The 26468-nt window shown below is 38.4% G+C and overlaps 3 protein-coding genes across 4 annotated transcripts; 2 read left to right on the top strand and 1 right to left on the bottom strand.

The window, feature by feature from the left end:
- Window positions 1–6778: 6778 nt before the first annotated feature.
- Window positions 6779–13431, bottom strand: LOC126598451 (uncharacterized). The gene is made up of 7 exons (XM_050264818.1): window positions 12876–13431; window positions 11822–11868; window positions 11661–11706; window positions 10310–10387; window positions 9418–9546; window positions 8134–8213; window positions 6779–7286 (listed from the first exon to the last, which is right to left on the bottom strand). Exons 1-7 carry the CDS (start codon window positions 13335–13337, stop codon window positions 7178–7180), a joined length of 951 nt encoding a protein of 316 aa, XP_050120775.1. The 5' UTR covers window positions 13338–13431; the 3' UTR covers window positions 6779–7177.
- Window positions 13432–13875: 444 nt separating this feature from the next.
- Window positions 13876–18080, top strand: LOC126598434 (protein N-terminal asparagine amidohydrolase-like). Of its 2 annotated transcripts, none has more exons than XM_050264810.1 (9): window positions 13876–14096; window positions 14941–15126; window positions 15732–15796; window positions 16083–16182; window positions 16294–16332; window positions 16436–16627; window positions 16950–17128; window positions 17257–17392; window positions 17697–18080. In XM_050264810.1, exons 1-9 carry the CDS (start codon window positions 14043–14045, stop codon window positions 17766–17768), a joined length of 1023 nt encoding a protein of 340 aa, XP_050120767.1. In that variant the 5' UTR covers window positions 13876–14042; the 3' UTR covers window positions 17769–18080. The 2 variants fall into 2 exon arrangements, with proteins under 2 accessions (XP_050120767.1, XP_050120761.1); XM_050264804.1 differs by having other exon boundaries at window positions 13877–14096; window positions 17257–17376.
- A 2484-nt stretch (window positions 18081–20564) lies between these two features.
- LOC126598319 (uncharacterized) lies at window positions 20565–25731 on the top strand. The gene is made up of 3 exons (XM_050264676.1): window positions 20565–21106; window positions 21210–21837; window positions 24287–25731. Exons 1-3 carry the CDS (start codon window positions 20628–20630, stop codon window positions 25406–25408), a joined length of 2229 nt encoding a protein of 742 aa, XP_050120633.1. The 5' UTR covers window positions 20565–20627; the 3' UTR covers window positions 25409–25731.
- The last annotated feature ends 737 nt before the right edge of the window (window positions 25732–26468 follow it).

The raw sequence follows: 26468 nt of genomic DNA, 5'->3' as shown, positions 1-26468 counted from the left end.
TTCCATTTTTCTATTGATAGAGAAATAGAATCAAGAAGGAAATATGGTTAAAAATTCAAGAAATTAAGGAAATATTTGTGTGTATTATATAAACAAGAATTGTTGGATTTTGATTTGGCAGGCATGCTTTGAAAGGTTTTCTTTTGGGATTTGATGATTTCATTTCATGAATTGAAAAATTCTAGAGGCCGGTGTTGCATCAATTAGTATGATATATCATCGGAATGCATATTACTAGTACTACTTGATGGAAATTGGAAAGTTGTAGTAGTTGGGAGATGAGAGATGGGAGTTGGGAGATGGGAGATCGGAGATCGGAGTTTTCCCAGACTAAAACACAAAGCTGTCGTTGTGGGGACAAGAGTCGGAAGACAATATATTGGTTTAGGGTTTGGATTAATATATCATCATATCAACATACTCTAATTCATCCTTGGCTTTTGAATGAAGCAAGTGTGAATCTGTGATTGGGTAGAAAGATTGGTTTATGTATGCATGCGTGCGTTGGCTCTCCATGTCCATGTCCAATGGTATGCATGGTGTGGGAGGTCACATCACACATGCATGTGACATGCATGAAACAAGAAACCGATGCAAGACTGCGATAGGAGCATGCATAATCATGCATGTTTAAAGTATAAAAGTTGAGACCGACCATGGACCCATCTCCAACGTCCTTATTGGCAAATAGCGAGGAATTAATTATAAGACAAAGTTAATCACGCAACCACCTATTCTTGTATTCAGTATTCACCCATGGTTTCACAAAGCTTCTACGAAATTCACGTAAAACAAAACAAATACCTACTACTACTTTTTGACATTTCAAAAGATATGGATAAGAACAATGTCCTACTATTTTATATGTGGTGTAGGAAATCCTTAATCCTGAGTAAAGAGTCCTACACCTTTTCAAGCTTCAACCAATTAAGAGGTTTACTTCCTTTTGAATCAACTGCTAGTTTCTAGTCTTGTCTTCTGATGATTCCTCTCCCTTTTTTTGGGTGCACATTGTAAAATGAGTTTAAATTTTGAGATTTATATCTATCTAATACATAAATCTTTAAATTTAAACACATATAACGGTAATAAATAGGGTGGTGAGCAAAAATATATATTTTTTTTTTCCTTCATTTACAACTCTCATTTTTCATAGAAGAAGTGATAACTAGTAACTAGACACCATCTTTTTCATTCTACATATCCTTCTTTATTTTGGTCATCAAATTGAATAAATTAAACGAAAACAATAGACAAAATTAAACAAGGATATGTAGGAGGAAAAAATAATGTGTGACCATCATTTTCCTTTCATAATCCCCTTACTATCGAGTCTCGTTAGGAGATACTTAGTCATTCTCCTTTTAAAAGTAAGTTTAGAAAAATAACTCAAATTTGGGCCCTCTATAGTATATAATAATACTAGCAAACATGTTTAAATTTTAAAAAATTTAACCAAAAGTTGATGTGAAAATAGTATACAACCAGAAGAATGGCACTTTGATGTGAAAATATAACTTGATATAGGAACATGAGGAGCTATATTGTGAATTGTGATATTCAAAGTGTTATTCACTTGTCCTTTTCTAGTTTATCATTCAAGGACAGTATATATTGTTGTTTGGTTTCATTTATTGTCTTAAGAAAAAAAATTAGTGTTAGAAAAGTTGTGTTGATAATCAAGTTGATATGCTAACTAAAGCGATCCAACCTATCAAGTTTGAGCCTTTTTTTAACATAACTCGTATCCTTTGCACTTGAATATAATGTGTACAGGTAAATCTCACAAATGTGGAGATTGTTGACAACAGCTCGATATTAGTGAACAGAGAAATTGCCCTTTTGCATGAGGTTTGACTTTAATTCTCTCTAATTCAACCAATTGTTTTTGGTTTGCTCGTAGAAGACATGGCTTCCGAATAGATGGCTTACGAAAAGTTACATTTTGTGTGTAAATTTTGTAAGAAAACATGGTTATTTATCTTGGGGTGTGATATCCACACTGTTGAAACCTGAAGAACCACAAGAAACCTGAGCAAGGAAAAATCTGATGCGCACTAGTTTTCAGGAAGGATTCACTTATTTAATTCAAAGATGATAATGGCCTTTATAAGGCTTTACAAAATAACAGAATGTAAATGCAACAACCCACGATTTTACAGCACCTAGAATCATGGTATTTGACTAAGCTTGAAACTAAGAATGCAACAAACCTGTTCCTTAAAATCAGGCATTATTAACAGCTACACAAACAACTACGTGAGTAGCCCTAGAAACAAGGAAACCTAAACCAACAACTTTAACATCCTCCCTTAAACTGAATACCAAGTTATTCAGTTTACTGTTGGATAAGAACCAACACCCATCAAACTCCGCAATTTTACGAACACATCAAACTTCAGGGGCTTTGTAAGAATATCTGCGACTTGCTCCTGGGTTGAACACTGAACCAATTCCACAGTTCCCTCCTTCGTAAGATCACGAAGAAAATGAAAGCGAACATCAATGTGTTTGCTACGACCATGCAAGATTGGATTTTTTTAGAGTTTGATCGTTGATACGTTGTCACAGAATAACACCGTAGCTTTGCTTTGATCATAACCTAGTTCCCTTAGAACTCTTCTTAGCCAGATAGCTTGACAAGCACTGGACGCTGCAGCAATGAACTCAGCCTCAGTGGTGGAAAGAGTGACCACTGGCTGTTTCTTCGAAGACCAAGATACAGCACCTGAGCTCATTAAAAACACATACCCCGAAGTGCTCTTCCTGTCATCCTGATCACCTGCATAATCACTATCCATGTATCCCAGAAGCTCTTCATTTCCTCCCTTCTTATAAAACACCCCGAAGCCAATAGTCCCCTTCACATATCTCAATACTCTTTTTGCTGCCTGTAAGTGCATTTCAGTAGGCCTCTCCATGTACCTACTGATCAAACTCACTACATATGTCATATCCGGACGTGTAGCAGTCAGATACATAAGGCTTCCAACAATTTGTTTGTAAAAAGTGCTGTCTACCCTAACTCCACCTTCGTCCTTCACCAGTTTGAATCCAGGAACTACTGGATTATTCACTGGATTGCATTGATCCATTTTGAACCTGTCGAGCACCTCCTGCGCATATTTTCGTTGTCCAATGAAAATACCACCAGACCTCTGCGATACCTCAATGCCAAGAAAGTACTTCATCTTTCCAAGATCCGTCATATCAAATTCTATCATCATAGACTGTTTGAAATCTTTGAACATGACTTCATCATTTCCAGTAAATATGAGATCATCAACATAGAGACAAATAATCAAAACTTTACCTCCCTCTGCTGTTTTGATGAACAAGGTATGTTCATATGGACACTTCTTGAAACCTTCATTAATAAAATAAGTCTCTATACGGCTGTACCAAGCTCGTGGAGCTTGTTTAAGACCGTACAAGGCTTTCTTAAGCTTGTACACTTTGTGTTCTTGTCCCGTTTTCTCATAGCCAGGAGGCTGAGCAACAAAGACTTCCTCATTTATCTCTCCATGCAAGAAGGCAGACTTGACGTCTAGTTGATAGATCTCCCATCCCTTTTGAGCAGCCATCGAAATCACAACTCGAATCGTGTCTAGTCTCGCTACGGGTGCAAATACCTCTTCATAGTCTATCCCATACTTTTGACTGTACCCTTTTGCAACGAGTCGCGCCTTGTATTTATCTACTTCTCCATTCTCATTGAGTTTCGTCTTGTAGACCCACTTCACCCCGATAACTTTACTGCCAGTTGGTAACTCTGTAAGTTCCCACGTATCGTTTCTTTCTATTGCCTCGATCTCTAAGTTCATGGCTGCCCTCCATTTCTCATTTTTTACTGCATCTTCATAAAAAATGGGATCACTGTCAATGAACAAAGCCAAGTTGGCAAAGTCTTCTTCCTCAGAGAGGCCTTGCCCACTCTCATAATCTTTCATCCATGTTGGCGGTCTTCGTGTCCGTGCCTCATGAGGTGAGTCTTCTTGAGCACCATGATCCACATCTTCACTGTCCTCAGTTTCACCACTGTCCTCATATTCTTCAGTGCTACTGATTTCCGACTCCTCATTTGCATCAACTTCTGTCTCTACTTCTTCATCTGTTTCCCACTCAAGGTCAGCCACAATGGCTTCCTTATAGCAAGCCTCCCAATCCCAGCTTTGATCTTCTTCAAAAACAACGTCTCGGCTTACAATTATTTTTTTTGAGATTGGATCAAATAATCTGTAAGCTTTTGACTCGTCGCTTACCCCAATGAATATGCATTTCAGACTCTTATTGTCAAGCTTTACTCTTCTGTTGTCAGGCACATGAACGTGCGAGATACATCCAAAGATTCTGAAATAGTTCACTGATGGTTTGACTCCACTCCATGCTTCTTCTGGTGTCTTGCTTCTCACGGCAAGTGTGGGACTTCTGTTGAGAATATGCACTGTCCAATTAACAGCTTCAGGCCAAAATGTTTTTGGAATATGCTTCCCAGAAAGCATACTGCGAACCATGTTCATAATCGTCCGGTTCTTCCTTTCGGCAACTCCGTTTTGCTGGGGAGTATATGCGGTTGTCAGTTGTCTTCGAATTCCATTCACATCACAATATGTTGTGAATTCTTGTGATGTGAACTCCCCTCCACGATCAGTGCGAAGAGTCCTTATGTATTCTCCTGTTTCCTTTTCAACTCTAGCTTTGTAGTTCTTAAAAACAGCAAAAGCTTCAGATTTTTCAACCAAAAAATATACCCAAGTCTTTCGACTAAAGTCATCTATGAAGGTAATGAGATACCGTTTTTTACTGTTTGATGTTGGATTTATAGGCCCGCAAATATCAGCATGTACTAGCTGAAGGATTCCAGAAGCCCTCCATGCACCTTCCTTTGGAAATGCGTCCCTTCGTTGTTTCCCCACCAAGCAATTCTCACAGACTTTAAAGGGAGTTTTGAATTGTGGCATGCCCTCCACCATTTTCTTTTGTTGAAGAATCTTAAGACCACTCCAGCTTAAGTGCCCATATCGACAGTGCCATAGTTGAGATTGGTCTGTGATAAGGGAGACAAGACACCTTTGTTCCTTTGTCTGACATCGAGCAATGATAATGAACATCCTGTTGTGTGACATGGAAGTTTGAATAATTAAACCCCTCTGAGGATGAAAGATCTTGCAGGTTCCATGTTGCATGAGAACCGCAAGACCCTTTTCTTGGAGTTGCCCAATGCTCAGTAGATTGTTCCTCAATTCTGGTACGTAAAACACTTCAGTGATCACATGCATGATACCATCAATCTCCATTCGAATGCTGCCCTTTCCTTGTACTTCCATGCTTGCATCATTTCCCAGTTTGACTGAGTCCTTGAAGTTTTTATTAAGATCACAGAAAAACTCTTCCCTCCCACACATATGATTGCTGCACCCTGAGTCCAAAAACCATAAACAGTCACCTCTAGCTTTGTTGTCATCCACATATGCCATGAGTAGCATTTCTTCACTTGTCTCGGCAATGTTTGCCTGCTTTTCCTTTTTAGGGCACTCCCATTGAAAATGACCAAGCCTATGACAGTGGTAGCATTCAACCGTGGATTTGTCATACCCAGACCGGCCACGTCCTCTTCCCCTTCCTCGATAAGAACCACGACCCCCACTCCGTCCTCCTGGCTGAATTTCATTTGTGACTTGCAGTGCTTGTTCATCCATGGTATGCCTACTCATGCGTTGTTCATGAACGAGTAAACTGCTTTGAAGTTCGTCGATGGACAGAATGTCAATATCATTTGACTCCTCTATAGAGCACACAACATAATCAAATTTAGGCGTCATGGACCTTAAGATCTTCTCGATGACCACCACATCACCCATCTGTTCTCCGTGAAATCTCATCTTGTTGGCAATGGTGAGCGTTCTTGCAAAATAGTCATTCACTGACTCTCTCGTCTTCATGTGAAGTATCTCAAACTCTTTACGAAGAGCTTGCAGCTGTGCACGTTTTACGCGGGCCGTGCCTTGATATTTCTGCTTCAAGGAGTCCCAAATATCCTTCGCTGTGTCCTTCTTCAAGATTGTCTCCAATATCGATCGATCGATAGCTTGAAACAGATAATTCTTCGCCTTTAGATCTTTTAGCCTGTGATCCTCGATCGCCTTCTTCTGTGTCTCTGTAGGATCCACTCCTTCTGCTGCTGCAGGAATCCCAACTTCCACCAGACCCCAGTATTCTTTGGATCGCAGAAAATTCTCCATGAGCATGCTCCAATGATCATAGTGCCCATCGAACTTAGGAATGGCTGGCTGCACGAAACTGCTTTCACCAGCCATATCGTTACTCCTTCTCACTGAACTCGTGTTTGATTTAAGAAGACTTTGATCAGGCCCCGTGGTGGGGCTCTGATACCAGATGTTGAAACCTGAAGAACCACAAGAAACCTGAGCAAGGAAACCTAAACCAACAACTTTAACACACACACCCCATTTTACTTCTTACACACTTTCTTAATTTTCGGCCGTTGGATCAGATGAATTGAAAAAAATTAACGGACATAAATTATCAAAAAGTGTATGAGAAGTAAAATGGGATGTGTAAATAGCACACCCCTTTATCTTTCTATTCTTTATGACGTCAATCCGGATTGATAACAGAATAGCTTCGACATTAAAGGCAGTGTAATATTTTCACACCAACTTAGGGTTTAGAATTTGGAGAAAATTATTACTCCATAGAGTGTCAAATTCTGGCTAATTTTCCAAAAAAATTCCTCCAAAAAATGGAACGGGGCCTCTAAAAAAATATGACAATTTCCCTTGCATGCGTGTATAAAAGCTCATCAGTTCAAGAAAATATACGAAAAATGACCGGAGAAAGAATTATTACAATACAACTCAACTATTTGCTGTAGAAAGAACTCACAACACCCTACTTATAATAACACGCATGGAAAAAAAAGAAGTAGCTCGCTCAGTTCCCACAATTTTTCCTAACATCTAGTATCTACCACGCCCAGGTAACGTACTACCAATGATGTTTACTGTTACAGCAAATTACAATTTGTACAGCGAACTTGCTTGAATACTGTAAACATTTTTTCGTCATTCCAGAGAGAACTGGAAATGAACTTACTCATTTGGTACGAAAGTCCACGGTGCTAAATGTTAATGAGGTCCGATAGAGCAACCATGGGTCAGTTTCCGGAAGCTAGATCATTTCTGAACTGTTCTACCAAGGGAGGAAGGAGAAGAGCAAGCCTAGACTTGTACCTTGCAATTCGCTGTAAGCGTTCCTCTCTTAATCTACAAGAATAAACACCAAATAGCTAGTCAACCTCTGCAGTATGTTTTATGTGCAGAAAGCATAGTGCCAAAACCTTTTTGGAAAACAGAACATCCCAAGTTTAGTTTTCATGACTAATCTTTAACCAGTGAGTGATAACATTGTTAGAGAATATATAGTTTTATCAGTAAAAGATACAAGTTTTTCAGACCTTTTTTGTTACAACGGAGGGAATCGAACTCTTGACCTAGCCTAATCCTAATCCATTTTCCAGCCCTCCCACACCACTTGAGCTAACCCTAAGGACATTGGGTTTTGACCTCTTAATGGTGAATGGGTACCTTCTTTCTTGAATGGTTGATTAAGGCAGCATGCGTTATCAATGTAGAATGATACTCAGAAACTTTCAAATCAAATTGGGTGGGATATAGAATGAGAACTTGCAGGCAGATGCTAAAACCTACAATGTCTTTCTTCTATTTCTTTTGTTTTTCATTTTCTTGGGCAATTTGATAATTCAAGTTATACAGTCCCTTTTTCCTCCACCTTTAAACTTGAAAGGGCAAACCTAGATGTGCCCACTGATTCAGTTTAGTGGCAACAGAAATTCATTTCCCCTTCAAGATGTTTTTCACAATCAACAGCTTCAACAGAAAAAAATGGATGACATAAATCAACTGCAAATAGACCCTAACTTAATCTTGCAAATGGTAATTATAATTCACATATGATATCTCCATTAAACCCATTACTTCAATTAAGGTGGAAATTTTTTGTTTATAAATCAGCTTTCAAGGCTTAAAACCATTATCTGTAACAAAGGAAGTCAACTCATTGTGTGTAAGAACCAGATTGTGAAAAACTTACCGTGCTCGAACTTTTCTGGCACGTTTGACATGTCTTTCTAACAGATCATGTGGTGATAAACATTCAATGTGTTCCTCAGCCTGAAAGCAAGAACAATGAAACTAATTACATTTTTGGTAAGCGCTATACATCATTAGGTATAGGAATGAAAAGATTCGGAAAGGTAGGAGTCTCAACTTTTAATTTTTGTACCCTTTTAACTTAATGCATTCAACCAATTCCACAGTAAAACCATCCCATGTTCAAAGGGTAAACCAACTTGTTTAAACATAAAAACTACAAGTAGAGCCATTTTTTTTCTTTCTGAAAACCTAAAGACCGACTAGAGGCTCCCATTTGACAGAATACGCATGCATTCATACAAAGTGTGTTTTCTACATACACCATTTTTCTTTCTCTAATTTCTCTGAACTCAAAAATGTTATAGCATACAAGTATACAACTAATGCGTGCATGTTCTGTGTGCCCAAATATATGTTCTCTGTCATCTGTGAAACTCGAAAACTTTGTTGCATACAATTGGCTTTCCGTGGAGTGCAGCAGGACTTGTATCTAAAACTAGACATTTGGTACTATCCAGAAAAAGGATGTTTGATGAATTGACTAAGAACAAACAATAAAGAATAGTTATTACTTCTGACTAGCAAGAACAAGAAAGCAACTGGACAGAAAATTTATGTGATTGCACAACATAAAAGAGCAACTTGGCATATTATCTCAGACCCTTAAATCATTAACTTGTTAAAAAAATTGTACAAAATATATGCCTCTGGTTAAAATTTAGGTGGCATGTTCTATATTTCTACAAAACAAGATTCAGAAAATTGACTCAAAGGTTGAAGACAACTTTACAAAGTTTTGGTAAAACCTCATGCCGCATTAATCTAATAATGCATCAAGATAAATGCCTAAAGGAGCAATAAAATTCTCTAATATAATTTTTGACTTAGAAGTCCACCAAAGATCTTTGTCAGACCCTACTAAATAGTGTGCTTAGTTCTTGTATGATTCCAGGGAAGTAAGTGTAACATTGTATATGTGGATGTTGACACTGCAAAAGGCCCCGTTAAACTATATTGATTACAGTTTTTTTTTAATAACAAGTATCCTGATTACATGGACACTAATATGATCTATATACCCTAATGGAGGCTAATAAAAATCATAAATTTTTGTAGCTGGAATCAAACAAACTCTTGAAGTCATATGTCTCAACTTTTTTGTTCCATTTATAGCAATTCAAAATAATGCTGCCAAATATAATGGTTAATATAAAAACCTAACCTCGTCCTTGTTATCATCTCCTTTTTCTTCTTTTTCCTCTGCCTCACCTCCCTCCTTTTGAAGAGTAGCACTTGCCATAGGTATTGGTGAAGGTCTCGGAAGAGACCTTACAGCATCACCATATTGGGGCTGCCATCAGAATAAATTAGGGCAAAAGCATTATAAATGAAACAGGTAAAAACAATACTGCATCAAAAATCAAATTAGTATTTTCCCACATTAATGTGCAGTGTGAGCTGCTAAGAAAACAATACATCAGTGCAGTATACAAGTATTCTATCACTGATGACTCCTGTTTGGCCAAAAAACCTAGAAAATTCAGGTAAGCATATGGGCTTTGATTTTCCCATCTTGTTTGGTCCAAAATAATTAAAAACAAATAATTGTGTAAACAAGTTGTGTCTAAATTTTCCCCCCGGGGCACAATAGCTGGCAACCTTATAGTCCATAATCTTTTTCTACTGTAAGAGGACCATTTGGACCATTTTCATGGTACTGATGTGAGACTACTAATGTTGCGGTGGGTCAATTTATCCTAATGAATGTGTACAACATTAATTTTCCAAGTGATCTAGCTGGTAAAGGTAATAACAAGATGTTATATCATATCATATCATATATCCACTGTTGCACATGACCAGATAATTCATTCCTTGAGGCATTAGCAGAGAGTACTGGACACATTCCAAACCATTATTTTAGGGAATGGGTGTCAGCACTCTGGACTTGTTAACAAATGGTACATGGAGTTGTACTTGTGGATTTAGGCTTTTTAAACAACTTGAGTACAAATTTAGGCTTGCAAAAAGATAGAGTACCACATTCTGATAGGATAAAAGCAAAGTATCGAATACAACACAAAACAAATCTCAACCTATGATATGATGCTAACCTGAATTTCTTCAGGAAAACCGTTCCTCAACCATGACCGACAGTGCACATATAGAGAAGCTCCATCTGTCATCCTGACCTGCATAAATAATTCAAAATAATTAATGCCAAACAAATGTATGCGAACTACAGGCAAGTTATATTTTGCATTCTGGTTATCCTACACTTTTGATGAAAGATCGATTAATTCATCTCAGAAAAGATATAATCCAGGTTGTCTTTGTTAAAAAAAAAAAATATTCTCTACTGTTTCTACTGCCATTAGCATTACTTTGATATATAGTTAGCAGTAGAACTACTTACTGAAACTATATTGGACTAAGACATGACATATAGATCATTTTTCACTATAAGTACTATATGTATTTGAAAACTTAACTATATGATTGATGGGGATGGGTTGGATCACATTGTGTAGGGTGTCCATGGGAGGAAGTAAATATCCAAAGATGGGTTGCAGTTTCTAACTAAATTGTGTGTCCTATAACAGGCATCCATGTAAGTCGACCGTGCGCAACTAGAGCACATTATTACATATTTGCAAATGGAACATTCATATGTCTAAAAGGTCATCCTTTGCCTCATAAAATATGTAGAGATGCGCACAGTGCACACACATGCATAGGCACACATGTTATGGGTTTGTAGAATGGCTCTCTCAACCCTTAGATAAATCTTGTATAGATGCCTGCACATTGTTGTGCTCATTCTACACTGCCATCCTATTTAGTAGATATGAATATCAAGAAATAATCCGGACATGCTATCATCAGAAAGGATGATTAAACAACTTCCTTGATGTGAAGGAAAGGGAGGAAGGAATTTAACTGATGGAAAAGAAAGAAAGAACATATATCAGATAGATCCACTCTATCAATCATTCATATAAGTTTGAAGGAAAGAGGAACATCTAATGACATTTTACCATCAAAGCAAACAGGGCAAGAAAGAAAAATATCCATAGCATCACTAAATATTATAAGGTTAACCATCAACTCATTCCAATCCCTCCTATAAAGGGGGAAAATTGATCTTTACAACACCTAAATCATCTCTCATTACAAATAATTCATGTTATGTGTTTTATATGAGTGATTTATGTGACAAACAAAGCACAGTTGCTGATTCACAACCACAAAGCCCTTTACCTAACAATTGGAGTACGAACTGAAAGACAAAGAAACAATGAAATCATAATAATAGAGGGCTGAGTAAGAGAGTAAATGACGGTACAGACTGTTTCTAACTTTCTACCATATTCATTTCCATAAAATGCCAAGCCACCATAAACTCGAAGAACAAAGCAGCATCAATACATGCAGAACCAGTCAGAAAGCAAAGTGCTTTCTTACCTTTCGACCTCTAATGACAGCTAAGTTATCATCTTTGCTTTTATCCCTGCAGAAACACAACAAGAAACAAGTTACAACAGTCCCAAAATTTGAAAAAACAAAAGTCTTATTGCAAATAGAATTAAAATAAACAAATCTTGAGACATTATATCCAACATTACCTCATGTCTTTAAAACCATTGATGTCAGGAACTGAAGATGGAGCAACCTAAACCAGAAAGAAGACACACTGAATAAATCTTCAAATCTTGCATTCAGACTCAACAGACAAATTTTTTTATGTAAACAAAATAACAATAAAACCACAGTAAAAATAATAACTAATGCAAAAATATGTATTCAGGTTGGCATAGAATGTCCAATGGCCAAAAAGTTATAATGTTTCGACTGGCATAATATTCATGTCAAAATCCAAAATTAAATCCATTATCTAGTTTCCCCATTCTGGCTGGCCAGGTTACTCAAAAGTCACATTGCCTACCAAATACTAGAGATATTACTCTTAAGTCATCGACAATACTGAACCTAGTGTTATTCAGACGAGAATGAAAAATAAGCAAGATGAATGCCTAAACTTGACCAGTTCAAGATGTAGACCATTCTTTTGCGACAAGACTTGTGTAAGGCTGCTCACTGAGGAGTTTTTTTTTTTTTTCTTTATTAACCATGGGCAAGGCAAGCATTTGCAAAAGCAAACTAAAGTCTATATTACACCATTAAATCTTTATTCTAATTACATGTTGGAAACACCGCCAATCCAAACGCAAGAATCCTTCAAAGTGCTCAAAATCAAAGCTTCTGATAAAGCATATTTTCCATTATGGACTGAAAGATACTTGGGCAGAAAAAGTAGAAATTTGTACCCATCTTTTTGCTTATTCTATATGTTATTTTCACCTCTTATTTCCCCTAACAAATTCAACCCAATACAAATTTTCGAGATGTGCGCAGTTATGAATTCTACCCATACCTATATGAATCACAAATTACACAACAACAACAACAACAACAACAACAAAGCCTTTTCCCACTAAGTGGGGTCGGCTATGAATCACAAATTACACAAAGAAAAAAAAGCTTCTTTAAGTTAAAGAATACTTTCAAACAACATAACTTGACTGCGGTGTTTGTGTTTGTGTGTAAAAGATGAAGAATCAAAAGAACACCAAAATCCAGACATTGGAACATCAATTAAACCAAGATAAAACTAGAAACCTCAGGAGGAGCAGAGGAAAGGGGAAGGCCCCTAATAGGAGGAGGAAGAGGAGACGGTGCTAAGCTGTAGTTGGGTCTTATCAAATGCACAGGAATAGGCTGCTGAGGAGGGAAATTGAGTAGGGGCCGAGATGGGTACACAGCTCCGGCGTTGGCCACAATGAGTGCGGGTTCACCTCCGGCAGCGGCGGCGGGACGAATGGGCCGAGGAATAAAGCCTCGGCCAGAGGAAGCCAGTGGGTACAAAACCCCCTGATGATTAGCAGCTGCTGGTGCTACTGGTGATGATGATGGCGATTGGGTTCGAATTTGGAGGGATGGGGCTGCATAAAGATTAGAAGGAAGAGGAGATGATACGGCAGGTCTTACCGGTCTCGTCGTGGTTGTGTTGTGTGCGGCGGCTCCGGCTGTGGCCATGTTGGCGGCGGCTGAAGCGGTGGTGTGGTTGGGATCTATGGTCATGGTGGTGTCTGCGGGCAGTGGCGGGGAAATTTGGGAATTTGGTGCGCTTTGGTTTTTAATTTTTGAACGTTTGCTTTTTACGCCCAACGTTTGCATATAATAAACCCCTCAATTTCTCAAACATCCTTTTGTCTTCATCTTATCAAATACAATTTTGCTTTTTCTTTTATGTTTTATTTTCTCTCTACTTTTAGTAGGGTTTTTATGTTTTTTTTTAATGTTTTTTAATCAAAATGATTTGAATAACTTATTACTTTGATCATTGAGATTTGAAATCAATAAAAATGATCCATGAATTTGTTCACCATCAATCATTTTGATCATTTCATAAAAACTTATATTAAATAAGAATCAAAATGATATAAATACTTTCAATTTAATAAACAATGGATTAAATGATTTGATCAAAATGACAAAAATTACTTTCAATTTAATAAATAATAACCCACGCAACCAAAACAAAGGGCCTGGGTTTGAAAGCCCACGTCGAAGCCCAGTCCCAGACTCAAACTCCACTTTATTAGGAGAGGAGGCCCTGAGAATTTGGTGAATCCCGATTCACAACAACAGAAATAAAATGAAATAAAAAAGAAGATAACGCAATTTGAGGAGTCGGAGTCGTCCTAGTCTTCCTAGTCGTCGTCAGACGCCAACTTTGTCCATCTGCAACTCTCTCCGTCTCCGAGTGTGTGTTTGTGTGAAATCATGATCTTTGTTGATGGGCATCTCTCTTCCACAGACTCTTCTGCATCGCCTCAGGTACTCTCTCTCTCCCCCTCCCTATATATATGTGTGTTTGGTTAATGAAAAAAAAATGTGCTGTTACTTGAGAGGATACTAAATGGAAATTTTCAAATTTGGAACAAGTAGATAGTTTGAACTGCTTTTCTTTGTAGTTGCAACTCTGATTGTAGTTGCAACTCTGAGTAAAAACAAATTAAAAAGCTCATTTGATGCTGTAAATTTGTGATCGCATTAATCATGAAACAAATTTGAAATTTGAAAATTCTAGCTTGTTTGTTGTCACACCTTATTTCTGCAAGATGAGTATTATATGAAGTTTATGTTTATTAGATTTACATACATTATTTATACACATAATAATAGGTTACGATCCCGGACACACGCTTTTGACACACTTTTCTCTGGGCCCATTCCTTATGTATTTCAACGATCCAATCGTCTAACTTTTATGTCTTACCTCAAAGATCATGTCTACCAAAACTCATCCAAATCCAAAACCATATGACCGTTGGGTTAAATTAGTGTTTCTTTGTAGAACGGGGTATTCATCCATTTTCTTCACACAAATGAATGTCTTAATGGTTTTGGAATTGTCTAATCTTTGCAAGGATAATCTATGAATGATGTACTAAAATATACACGATTCAAATCGTCGAAATGTATTACAAAGTGGACCCTACAAAATATGTGCCAAAAGCGTGTGTCCCCGGATCGTAACCCATAATAATGAAGTATACCGAAGCTTCAAATAACAACATTTCTGAGAAATATAATCTGGATTGTCTTCTGACGGATGACTTGCTTGCTCAATTCCCCTACTACATTTATAATAGAAATTAAAGCTTGTACTCGTGAATAGGGACGGGATATTCTGGTTGCTCTATTGGAACACCCTGCTTTGGTAGAAGCCTCAGCTTCGTTCAAGGCTATCCCGGAGAGGAGGTTCTCTGTACGTGAAGAGTCAGTTATGGAGGCAACGCCACCCGGTAAATGGGTTTATTTGTTCCAGAGAGAATATGCAACTGTTGATCCGGCATTTGTGGATGTATGTTCTTTCTCTATTCCTTGACTTGAGGCAAACACTTGTCAATATACGGCATGATTTTTTTCTTTCGTATATACAGCGGAGAGACATAATTATAACCTTTTCTTTGCTTAGTTCACTAATTATTATATGATGCCAGTCCAAGAATCTTATGCATGTCGAATGCCTTCATGTGAGGAAAGTGGCATTTGATAGTCCCGCATGTTGAGACCTGTCCTGCTGCTCTTTTCAGCTCTGATATGGGCATCCTTGTGGTGCATTGTGTCACATAACATAGAGACTACATGGGTGAACTAAAATAAAAATTGCATAGGTTGATAGCTATGAGTATAGGTATAGCCTTCCTTATATCTTGTGCAAATTGGAAGTCACCTCATGGTTTATTCATGGCCAACCTGATGGTTCTTAAAGTTATTTATAATATTTTCTGCCTTTAAAGAGAAGGATGTAAGTTAGTCTCCTTGTAAATGTTGATGGTTTTTCTGAAATGGTTGCTACCCATTAACTGATCACTTTCGTGCCATTTGTAGTTGTAGTATCAATAGTACTATTAATTATGCCTTTGCTAAATTCATTTTTTTCTGCTTGGTCTTCCTTGTTAAAAGTTTGTTGGAACTGATGAAGCAACGACCTGTATCGGTGTGGCCATTCGGAATCCGAGAAATGGAATGTAAGAAACGGATTTATTTGAGATGTAAACTATTTTAGATTTTTCCAGTTTTCAAATGGTAATTTCATGTTTGGTCCTAGTTTTTAATAAGAAATGCCATAGATGCCAAAACGAACGCCAAAAATTTTGGACTCCAAGTGGAGTGGTAAATGTGACCGGTTCTAGATCTCTTTTTTTGTAACAAGTAAGACGTTGTCATGTCTTCTACCATGCCATTTGGTGATTGAAGTTAGGAAACTTATGGTGCTCTAGTACTGTTGTTTCTCATTCTCTTTTCAAACTGTAGGACCTCGGTTGCTCATATGGATTCTCCAAACATTGTGGATATGGGTCTGTCCCAGATGTTGTCACTCCTCGTTGACCATAACAAGGACATGGAGTTAGATGTACTTTTTCCTTCACTGAAATGATTTGTCACTTTAATGGTTATATGTTTTGTTGTTGACCTCATAGAATCCAGCATAAATAAAAGAATATTTCATGGTCACAAAATGCAGGTGCATCTAGTCGGTGGATTTGAAGATGTTTCAACTAATGTTTGCCCCAGGATCCTCTTCTTTGTTATTGATTTCCAGATGTGTAGTTATCTACTCAGAAACAGGATACTTTAAGCTGAAATATATTGAACTTTGTGTGCAGCATGGTAACTACAACACTACATCAGAAAGTCAGGAAAACATGGATGGTTATTCCTTTCCTTTAGGTGCCAAAATTGTTGAAACTTTATGGAAGAGACCGGAGAAATTCCATATACGTACTCTCTGCATTCTTGGGCATAACACTAGAAGGGATCCCGAGGGAAACGCGTACCCAAACTTCAATGGGTTCATGGTTAGCCTCAACCCCATGAATTAAACATCAATTTGTTGTATGGCTTATGTTCATCTAAGTCGATTCAAAATGAGATAAATTTTAGTTCTGAAATGAAATGTGAGCCCTTTTCTTTCACTATTAGATTATATAGCATCTGCAGCAAAATATTAAGATAAAATTAATAAGAAATTGTACATGATGCAGCATCATGTATTTTTTTCTACAATTCTATCTTTAGTGTGTGCTCACTGCTCACCTATGAAGTTTACAACGTCGTGTAATGTGTGAGTGAAACTTCTGTTAGATCCTTCATATTGTAGAGATTTTCGCACTCTTTCAGGTAGGAACTTCCAACGGATCTATTACCCCAGCTATCTTTGACAAAACCTCAAGATGTCCTGATGAAGTTGTCAGGAGAATTCGAGTTTCTGTATCATACAAGGACCCTAGTTGGAAGGGAAAGTTACTGGAAACATATGATACTCAAACTGATCGATTCAAGATAGCTCCATGTTGCTGGTAAGTGTTACTTCATCGATTATCCCTTCAACTTTTAATTACTCTACAAAATCTCTTCGCTTCTTTTAAAGTTGTGCTCAACTATGCCAGCACCATCGACCTCACATATATATTTTCTGTTCATGCAGGACACTGCAGCAGTTACACTTTGCTTTATCATTACAACGTTATTCTGATTCAGAAATCCTCATCATGTGTTCTACTTCACCTTCTGCTGAGAACCCAGATTTTGTGGCGAATATGAGAAGGTACGCACAATCAAAGGTAGACCTGTCTTACTGTTGTTGGTGATCACATATACACATAATTTTTTTTTAGAAAATAAATAAAGAAAAGAGGATGTTTCCGCATATAAAAGAAGAAAGAATACAAGATTGACGAGGAACTCCACAAGAAGTTGATCAAATTAGGTGCATTGAAGTTTTTCTTGTTTCTGGCTTGTGGCATCATAAGCTATAGTCAAGCCCCTTACACATTTGCAATTCGTAGAAATAGTTTGATGTTCATCCTGTAGAGTAATGTTAATTTTCAAATATTGCTTTAACTGAATTTGGTAATCTTGATTTAGGCATTGGGACTACCTAATCAAACACCCAGATTGGAGAGAAACCTTTCCTATGAAGCAGCCACGCATATTTGAGAGGACTGCCGAAGGAGGCTGGAGAAAGCCACAAGGTGCTGATACATTAATCAGTAGGAGTTTCTAGTTATTTTGCAACCTTCCCATGTCTCTAATTCGTAAGTCCCCCATTTATTGGCAAACCAACTCAATCATTATAGATGACCATGCAGCAAATTGGAACTATCATGTTCTCAGCCTTTAAAAGAAGGGTGTAAGTTGGTAACTCGTCGCAGTGTTAGCTGTTTTTGTTGGCGATTGCTTGTTGATAACTGAATACTTATGTGGCAACTGAAGGATCTGGTTGATAACTATATTGTTTTTCGTTTTTAATTTTCACTTTTTGCGCTTGAGATGTGAGAAAAGGTAAGGAAAAGTAAGAAGGGTGGTGGAAGGAAGGGGAATAAATAAAGTGAATGAAAACAAAGTATTGAAAGTGAGAACAACTTAAAATAGTTACCATTTGATAACAACTTGTTTAGTTTTAAAATTATCACATGTTTTCTTGACCCCCTCTTTTAACATTGAAAGAACCCAACAGTGGGTGCAAATCAGTCGAGACTTAATGTGAGACGATTGCTCACCAATTCCAACTCCACACTCGCAGCGATCACTGCAAACCCACGTCAAATTTTAGGGTTCTTCTTGATGTGATTGCTACTCTAAGCTAGGAAGATTTTAACTAGAGACACAGAAGGTTAAAGAGGACAACCCTATCAATTAGGGTAAGGTAATTCTTCACTTGCAAAGCCTATTTACATAATTTCATAGGCATATATGTATTATAAGGGAATAATAACAGCTTCTTGTTGCCTTGTACATAACTTTATTAGAAGGGAGATGTCCGCTGAGCTCTTGTTCTAATAATTTTCGCCTACCGCCGCCTACATCCCGCCTAATCCCCTGAGGATTGAGCATGTATCAGCAACAAGGGAACAAGGCATGACAACAACATTGAGACATATAGTACAAGTATGCGCGTGCGTATCATAAGCGAATGTACTACCAAAACTATGATAGAGCCACAAAGCAAATAAAATAAAGAGAGAAAAAAATTGAGCCACAAAGCAAAGTGGGTAGAGACCTTGAATGAGGAATACGACGAAATGCGGAACAAAATCCGAAGTTGACAAAAGCACCCATTTTTCCAAGGGGTTAATTGGGCATTGTTGAGGTGTACACCTCCACCATTTATTCCCCCACCATTCGGTAGACGAGTTGTACCAGATCAAAGTTGTACCGAGAAAAATGGGGTCCCCTTCGGAAGTCCTAAAAAGCCACTTACTTGACTTCTAGTGCTCTCAAGAGAGAAAAAAAAGTTGTTTCTTCTGCTGTGATATGAGAATAAGCAGTTGTAAAATAAAGCAGCAGGTAAATTTTTTTGTAAAAGTATTTTTGAAAAAAAAAAGTCAGTATTATAGTGTTTGGTAAAATTTTATGTAAAACATATGTGAAAAAAAGCCCATTTTTTAAAGCTGGGTTTGCAGCTTCTTGTTTTTTAACTTTTTTCATTCAAAACTGTGAAAAAAAACTAAAACTGAAACTGAATATTTACCAAACATAAAAATAACTCCCACCTTTTTATTATACCAGGTTTTTTTTAGAATCATCGCATATCAAACCAGGCATTCGCCTTTGACTTCAGGGTCGGTGGCATCCCTTTTTCCTGTTTTCATTCTTCTCTTCTTCCCTATTTCTTTATCCATGGTTTCTTTTGAACTTCATCTCAGCTCTCTGAGCTTTTGTCTCAGTTCATTCCTTCCTCTCCTTAATCCCCCAATCTTTTCCAACCCATAACCATGAATTAGATCTCGGAGTGTTGGACTCCATATTGACACAAGAAGACCCACACTCGTAGTCGTAGGCCACTGCCCATCCGGCTCGCCGGAAAAATTGGGCCAAGTGTGGAACTATTCACGTCAGAACAAGGGTGATTCTTGGTGTGGCTCTGGAGTTTGTGGTTCTTGGTGTATTGATTCTGCTAAACACTCTCATATCTATTTTCTCTTTAGTTTGGGGCGCAGAGAATGCGGCGCAGTGGACGCTGGTATTTGTTGCTTTAGTTTAAGGTTCATTTTGCGTTTGTCTTTTATTGTTGCCTACGGGCTTAAATTTGTTGGGCCTCTTTTTAAGTCCAGTCGTGGGCCGTACCGTGGAGGGTTGAGGCCTCAGCTTTGGTAAAGAATCCGAGTCCAACAATCCAAGTGAGTAATTGAAGACCAAGTCCAAATCCAAGGGCCATACGTAAAAGAGAAGAATCAGAATTCAGAAGATTGTGTGAACAAGGACACTTTGGTCAATTTCCATTTATCCATTCCTCCTCTACCTATTTTCCAGTTGCGTGCTCGAGACCGACTCCCTCTCTAACCCTATTTCTATACAATACAATTATATTATATAAACACATAATAGCATATAATTTACCCAATCTAACAACACCATGTTTGTTTTAGTTTAACTACCCTTTTTGCCTATTTGAACAGCCTCATTTAATCTTATATTTTTTTATAAGAATTAAATCGTGTGACAATTCATTCTTTTTTATTTTATTATTTATTGTTTTATTTATTTTTATTTTATGTTATTTATTTTCACTAAAATATGTGTGGGTTTTTATTTTGTTTATTTTTTTTTTCAAAATTATAATGAAAGAAAGACGATTTAGATATTATGAAAAGCTTTACTTTTTGTATTTTTTTTCTCCATGAGTATATATGGGATTAGGTAGCCCTTTAATTTAATTAATTGACTATTTAAACCTACACTCCAAAATAAAATTACAAAAAAGTATAAAGAAGGGTGCGGTGGTGCTAATATTTGAAAGCACAAAATGGAGGGATGAGAATGAAATATTGAAATCAAATTAAACCAAACCAAAATATGAACGATATAAAAAGCACAGCAGGCTCCAATCCACAATCCAACCCCATAAACGTCACCATGAAAGGTGGCGCTGCCACTGGCGGCACTCCTAGTTTCAACAACAACAACATTACTACTACTAGTGACCAAACGACGACGTCTACGTCCTCCTGGGGCACGTGGGAGGAGCTCCTGCTAGCATGCGCCGTCAAGCGCTACGGCATCCACGACTGGGACACCGTCGCCATGGAACTCCAAGCCAAGACCTCTCTCCCTCCCCTCCTCACCACCGCCTCCAACTGCAAGCTCAAGTACCTCGACCTCCGCCGTCGTTTCCGCTCCCGCCACCAAAACGACGACGTCCCTCCAGACGCCGACGACAATCACCACGATCCTCATAACAATAATACTAACAATATTCCCTGGCTCGACGACCTCCGCAAACTCCGCGTCGCCCAGCTCCGTCAAGAGCTCCATCGCTACGACGTCTCTATCGTGTAATTCTTTTTATTTTTCATTTTTTTTATATTTAAATTTTACGTAAATTTTTAGATCTGAGTCGGAGCGACTTGTTTTGATTGAATTGGATTAATTTGGCAGGTCGTTGCAGTTGAAGGTGAAGAGGTTGGAGGAGGAGAGAGAAGAGAGCTTCAAAGACGACGACCCCAAACCAGATCTGGAGGACCAGCAGCAGCAGGACTCCAATCGACACAGATCAGAAAACGACAAAACAGTTCAAGGCGAACCGGACGGGTCGAAACCGGACCACGAGAACCAGTCGGTGAACGGCTCCAATTCGACCTGCTCCAAAAACCTGGACCACGACAACAAGTCCGGTCCAGAAGATCGCGCTCTCTCTGAACCGGGCCTGCTCCCAGCCGCTTCCGCTGAACCTTCCAAAAGGACGGGGAGTGGGCAGTCGGATTCGGACTCGGACAAAGGAAGCTCGGAAACGGTGGCAAAGAACCGGAAGGAACCGGGCCGGCAAGGGAAAGGTGGGGGCGATTCGGCGGATAAGATGAGGGAGAGCAGCGAGGCGCAGAGTTCGGTTAGCTTAACGAAAAAATGGAACGGCAAACGACGCCGTATAATGGAGGTCCCAGAGGAGCAGCAGCAGCACAATAACGGAGATGTATCGTTGGTGAAATCACAGCCGTTGGTTGAGGTGTTGCAGTTGATACGTGCGCAAGAGCATGGCTCGTTGTTCGAGCGACGGCTTCCGGCCCAGGTATTTTTTTTTCTTATTTCTTTATTTGTGTGTATTTACTTTTTACCGAGTTTTACCAATCCACCTAGGCTAGTAAATAATAAACTTAAATCGGAAGCACGTAGGATGAGTTTGAACGAGTCGGGTGAATGTGTCATGTAATTTCATAACGAAAAACGGAGAGGATTCCTTTCATTAAATTTATCTAATCATCTAATTTGGGTTCTCGAAATTTGATCAAATGGTTAAAATTAGTATAACTTTTAAAATAGTCTATATTTTTAATCGTTTGATCAAATTTCAAAGGTCCGAATTTGTTGATTGGGTAGATTTTGTAGAAGGGATCCGCTAAGAATCCTTTTCCCGAAGAACACCATCTCTGCCAGATCTACCAAACATGCATGCACCAAAACGAAAGCAAGATAGTAGCCACAAAAAACAAAAAAAAACAAATTTGTTCTAATCAAAATCTAATTGAATTTTGTAATAAAATTTAGTGCGTATAATTTCGAGATAAAAAGGGTGTTATGGTTACTATGGGACAACAAGTGGTCATGATGTTTCAAAAAATTGGGGACCACTCCAACAAAAATGGTTTTTGTTGTTGGTTTGAGGGAAGTAGGTTGAAAAATACGCATGAGGCTGGAAATGGTTGCTGCTATGCTAGCCCTACGGCCAGGAGTCTAGGTTTTTGCAGCAAACTCTCTAAAATGCTATTGGCTACATGCATTTTTGTTAAGATATTTACACACTTACGCTCTATTATAAAAATCCTTGTCTAGAGCCGTCTAGGTTCCGTCTAGACGTTAGGCGGCTCGTCATTGTTCCGATTAATGTTTAGACGTTTGAAAATTAAGAAATGACATATAAAACTGCTGAGGTGCCCGCCTATGTACTTGCCTAACCCACCCAAATCCGTTTAGACACCCACCTAGGTTACGACTCATTTAGACAGAAAATAGATAACTTTTATTTTTTATTTTATTTTTTTTAATAAATTGTAAAAAACTTGTTGTATACTTAAATGAACTCATATTATATCCTTGTTTCTCATGTTTCATTATGGTCAAATACTTCATAATACATATGTCATTCTATTTTGTAGTTTATAATAAAATTATATATATTTTAAGTTTAAGCAGATACTTATTTACACGAAATATAACCTAGTATAAATATTTTAAGTCTAGGAGGTTAGGCCTCAGCCTATCGTCCGACTAGCGCCTAACGTCTTTAAGAACCTTACTTTTATGAATTAAAACCTAGTATAAATAATATTTTCATAAAATATTTAGATTTGAATTTATGCCCAACTCCCACATCCCGGGTAATATTATAATTTTCTAAAATTAAAAAAGCAATTATAAAAATGTGTTAGTTATGTCACATATGGTGTGTGTTTGTATTTCCTAAACAATAATGCTAAGGTCATCTAAATAAAAAAAAGATTATACAACTAAAGCGAGTGAGAGAATAAATTGATTATTAACTTCTCTCACTTAAAAAATTCTAATCAAAAGCCGTTTGCACTTCAAATTGTATTTTCTTCAAAATTTAAATTAGAATATTTTTCAAATAGTAGAAAAACATTTAGTTGTAGTGTAAGGGTAGGTCGTGGAGCATTGCGCTGAATGTGTAAACTTATAAATAAAACGTGTCATACAAATGCGATGAATTTGCCCCCATCATGGACCCCATTAGGCATTAGGCATGGCTTGGCTACCGCCTCTTTTCATCACACATCATTTTTTTCCCTAAAATCTTTTGGGTTGATACTTTTTTTAAATATCCAGATTCTTTTGTTGCTATATGCCTTTTTTAAACACTCCTTTCTTTGGTTTTTAGCGAAAATATGGTTTACAAAAAAACAATAGAGAGAAGTGCCTTCAGTTATGTTGATTTAATTAAATTTTATTTATTTATTTTTTGCAATATGGGCCCATTTGGTGGATTGTGAGATTTTTTCTTTTGGGCCTGAGGTGGACTGTGACTAGTGGGGCCCTTATTTTTGTTGGTTGAGACGTGCGTGAACATTCAAAACACATTTTTATAATGGGCATATCAAAGCCCACTTGTGATTTGAAATGGCAATTCTCAACTCTGGAAGTTATTAGTTACTAGTTTTCACACCAGGATACTCGCCGGATCCTGGGATACTCCAATTACATCCGTTTATTGTATATCGTACAGTAAAAAATCATTGTAAATTATTTTATTTAAAATTGAATATAAACAGTACCTGACAAAAACTGGCCGCACGATGTACGATGAACGGATGTGATTGGAGGATCCTTGGGATCCTCAGAAAGAGGATCCGGCGAGGATCCTCTCTCGTTTTCACACACACTAAAATGGACATATAAAATACAGTCACTGATGAGTGATGACTAATAAACTTTTGGGGTGCGGATGAAAATTTTAAACCGAACGGAAGCATATGAATGTATGATGCTGTGTGATCATTGTGCAGGAAAGCGATAAGTACAAGAGCATTGTCCAGCAGCATGTAGACCTGGAAACTATACAAACAAAGCTCCGCAAGGACGCCTACTCATCCTGCTCTCTCTCCTTCTACCGAGACCTGCTCCTCCTCTTCAACAATGCCGTCGTCTTCTTCCCCAAATCCTCCCTCGAGTCAAGGACTGCTCACCAACTCCGCCGCCTCGTCTTAAATGAAATGAAGAAGAAGAATCTCATCACACGGCCCAACCACGACCCTTCATCTGAGCAATCAGACTCGGTAGTTCCTGCACCCGCCACAAGTCAGCAACCCAAACGCCCTGAGCAGCTTGAAGGATCAGATTCCTTGCTTGCCAAGCAAAAGTCTACTGCACCCATCATTGTCTGCCGCAAAAGGAGCTCCATTTCGTCAAAACCTTCCGCGGCTGCTTCTAGCTTTGGTCAGACTCTCAAAGGAGATGAGAAGAAGAAAGCAGCAGCTTTTGATCTTAAACCGTCCATTAATGCCACCAAGGCCTCTTCTGATGATCATGCAGCAGCTGAAAAGCGTGGCAGTTCAGTACTAGTAAAGAGTGCTGCTGCTGCTGCTAAAGCCAAAGACAACCCCGTGATCACTGGAACCAGAAGCTCGAGAAGGACGAGTATGAGTACTGCTCATCACGAGAATAATAATGGCAGTGCTTCCAAGAAGAAACAAAGTGCGAGCCTGGCAAGTTTGAAAGCCGAAACTCCCAAACCGGATAAGAAGGGGAAAACGGAGGCAGCAGGGTTGGACAAAAAGCGTAGTGCAGCAGCTGATTTCTTGAAGAGAATAAAGCGCAATTCACCTGCGGACACACTGAAGAGTGGTGGCACTGGCACCGGCACTAGTTCTAGATCAGGTGGAGAGCAAAAGAGGAGGGGAAGTGGTGGTAAGGTTGACAAAGTTAAAGAAAGGGTGTTAAGGCAAAGTGGCGATAAGAAGAAACAAGCCAAGGAAGAAAGCAGCAGTCCATCCAAGCGAAGTGTAGGAAGGCCGCCCAAGAAGGCGGCTGCTGAGGCTGCAATTGTAGCAGCTTCACCAAAGCGGCCACGGGAGAGCGGAGGACAGCAAGAGGTTTCTAAGCGGCCTAAAAAACGGTCTAGAAGGTAAATTAATCGTCTAGCTTTATGCATGGCCATGGACATGAAGGAGGTATAACTTTATTTATGTATTCTAGTGAGGGATAGGGGAAAGTAGAAAGTAGCATTAGGCAGATAGTACTCCCTGATCACTAATCCCTAGGGTTTTTGTTTTGGTCGATATATTTCAAGTGTATGCTTGAACGATTTATGGTTTTTGTAGTACAATCGCTGTTTTGTGTCAAAATATCCATTACAAGCGTATGTAATATAATGTACAAAAGTACTTGTGTAGAATTAACCCCAGAAATAATCGTGTACGGTGTCAAATTAGAAAGACTCTGTTCTTGATCAGTGATAGTTTTCTTGTTTCTGTTAATCTCCTTTCCTTTGTCGTAACCCCTGCTTCCGTTAGAGAATTTAAAACTTCGCTGATGACATCTCTCTCACAAGTAGGAACGAAATTACCGGAAAGAAAAATAATGGCCACTCATGAAGTGATTGAAGTTTGTGATTTATTCTGCTATTTGTATCCTTTTCTCTCCCTTTGAGAGCGGAGGATGCCTAAATGAGGGATGCTCATAGAACTGAACTGTGAAAATGAATCGAAACAGATTTCTGTTGTCTTTATGTTCCCTTACCCATGTCGTGTTATCATCCAAGTCAAAAATTCGGGCAAACAAAATCGTAGAAATGGGCGAGGAACACAGGTTGCTTCCATGATTTGTTTGCGACATCCTCGTCAATGGTTTCCAGCACTGCCAGTGCACTACTCGCAAGTTGAATTGGTCCACGGTGTTTCCCCTCCCCTCTCACCGAACTCAGGTCTTTCTCAAACACCTGCACTTGGAGTCCTCGGCGTTTTGCTGCCAATGCCGAAACTAGCCCCCAGCGCCCCTGCGGCGATCAGAATTTTAAGCATCCTTTTGCCACCCTTCCCTTCTTCTGAAGTTTGATCTAACCTACTAGTTTTACATCTTATAAAACCAAGAATTTGATGACATGAATTAAGATACAGAGAAGATACCGCCATTGTTGACCAAAAACAAAAATACAAGTTTGATCATAAAAGACTGTCAATTACCATGAAC

This window comes from Malus sylvestris, chromosome 2, assembly GCF_916048215.2.
Source record: "Malus sylvestris chromosome 2, drMalSylv7.2, whole genome shotgun sequence".
NCBI lineage: Eukaryota > Viridiplantae > Streptophyta > Magnoliopsida > Rosales > Rosaceae > Malus > Malus sylvestris.
The sequence above is the reverse complement of the archived record's forward strand: the minus strand, read 5'-3'. Positions and strand labels throughout refer to the sequence as shown.

What these genes read in the sequence shown, in the direction of transcription:
- LOC126598451 (XM_050264818.1), bottom strand. Translation starts at nt 13,337, where the DNA reads ATGACCATAGATCCCAACCACACCACCGCTTCAGCCGCCGCCAACATG. An exon ending in CTGTCATTAGAGGTCGAAAG is followed by an intron (nt 10,388 to 11,660) that starts GTAAGAAAGCAC and finishes TTATTTATGCAG; the next exon opens with GTCAGGATGACAGATGGAGC. An exon ending in GTTTTCCTGAAGAAATTCAG is followed by an intron (nt 9,547 to 10,309) that starts GTTAGCATCATA and finishes TTCTGATGGCAG; the next exon opens with CCCCAATATGGTGATGCTGT.
- LOC126598434 (XM_050264804.1), top strand. Translation starts at nt 14,043, where the DNA reads ATGATCTTTGTTGATGGGCATCTCTCTTCCACAGACTCTTCTGCATCG. An exon ending in CGGAATCCGAGAAATGGAAT is followed by an intron (nt 15,797 to 16,082) that starts GTAAGAAACGGA and finishes TTCAAACTGTAG; the next exon opens with GACCTCGGTTGCTCATATGG. An exon ending in CAAACTTCAATGGGTTCATG is followed by an intron (nt 16,628 to 16,949) that starts GTTAGCCTCAAC and finishes GCACTCTTTCAG; the next exon opens with GTAGGAACTTCCAACGGATC.
- LOC126598319 (XM_050264676.1), top strand. Translation starts at nt 20,628, where the DNA reads ATGAACGATATAAAAAGCACAGCAGGCTCCAATCCACAATCCAACCCC. An exon ending in CGCTACGACGTCTCTATCGT is followed by an intron (nt 21,107 to 21,209) that starts GTAATTCTTTTT and finishes TTAATTTGGCAG; the next exon opens with GTCGTTGCAGTTGAAGGTGA. An exon ending in AGCGACGGCTTCCGGCCCAG is followed by an intron (nt 21,838 to 24,286) that starts GTATTTTTTTTT and finishes ATCATTGTGCAG; the next exon opens with GAAAGCGATAAGTACAAGAG.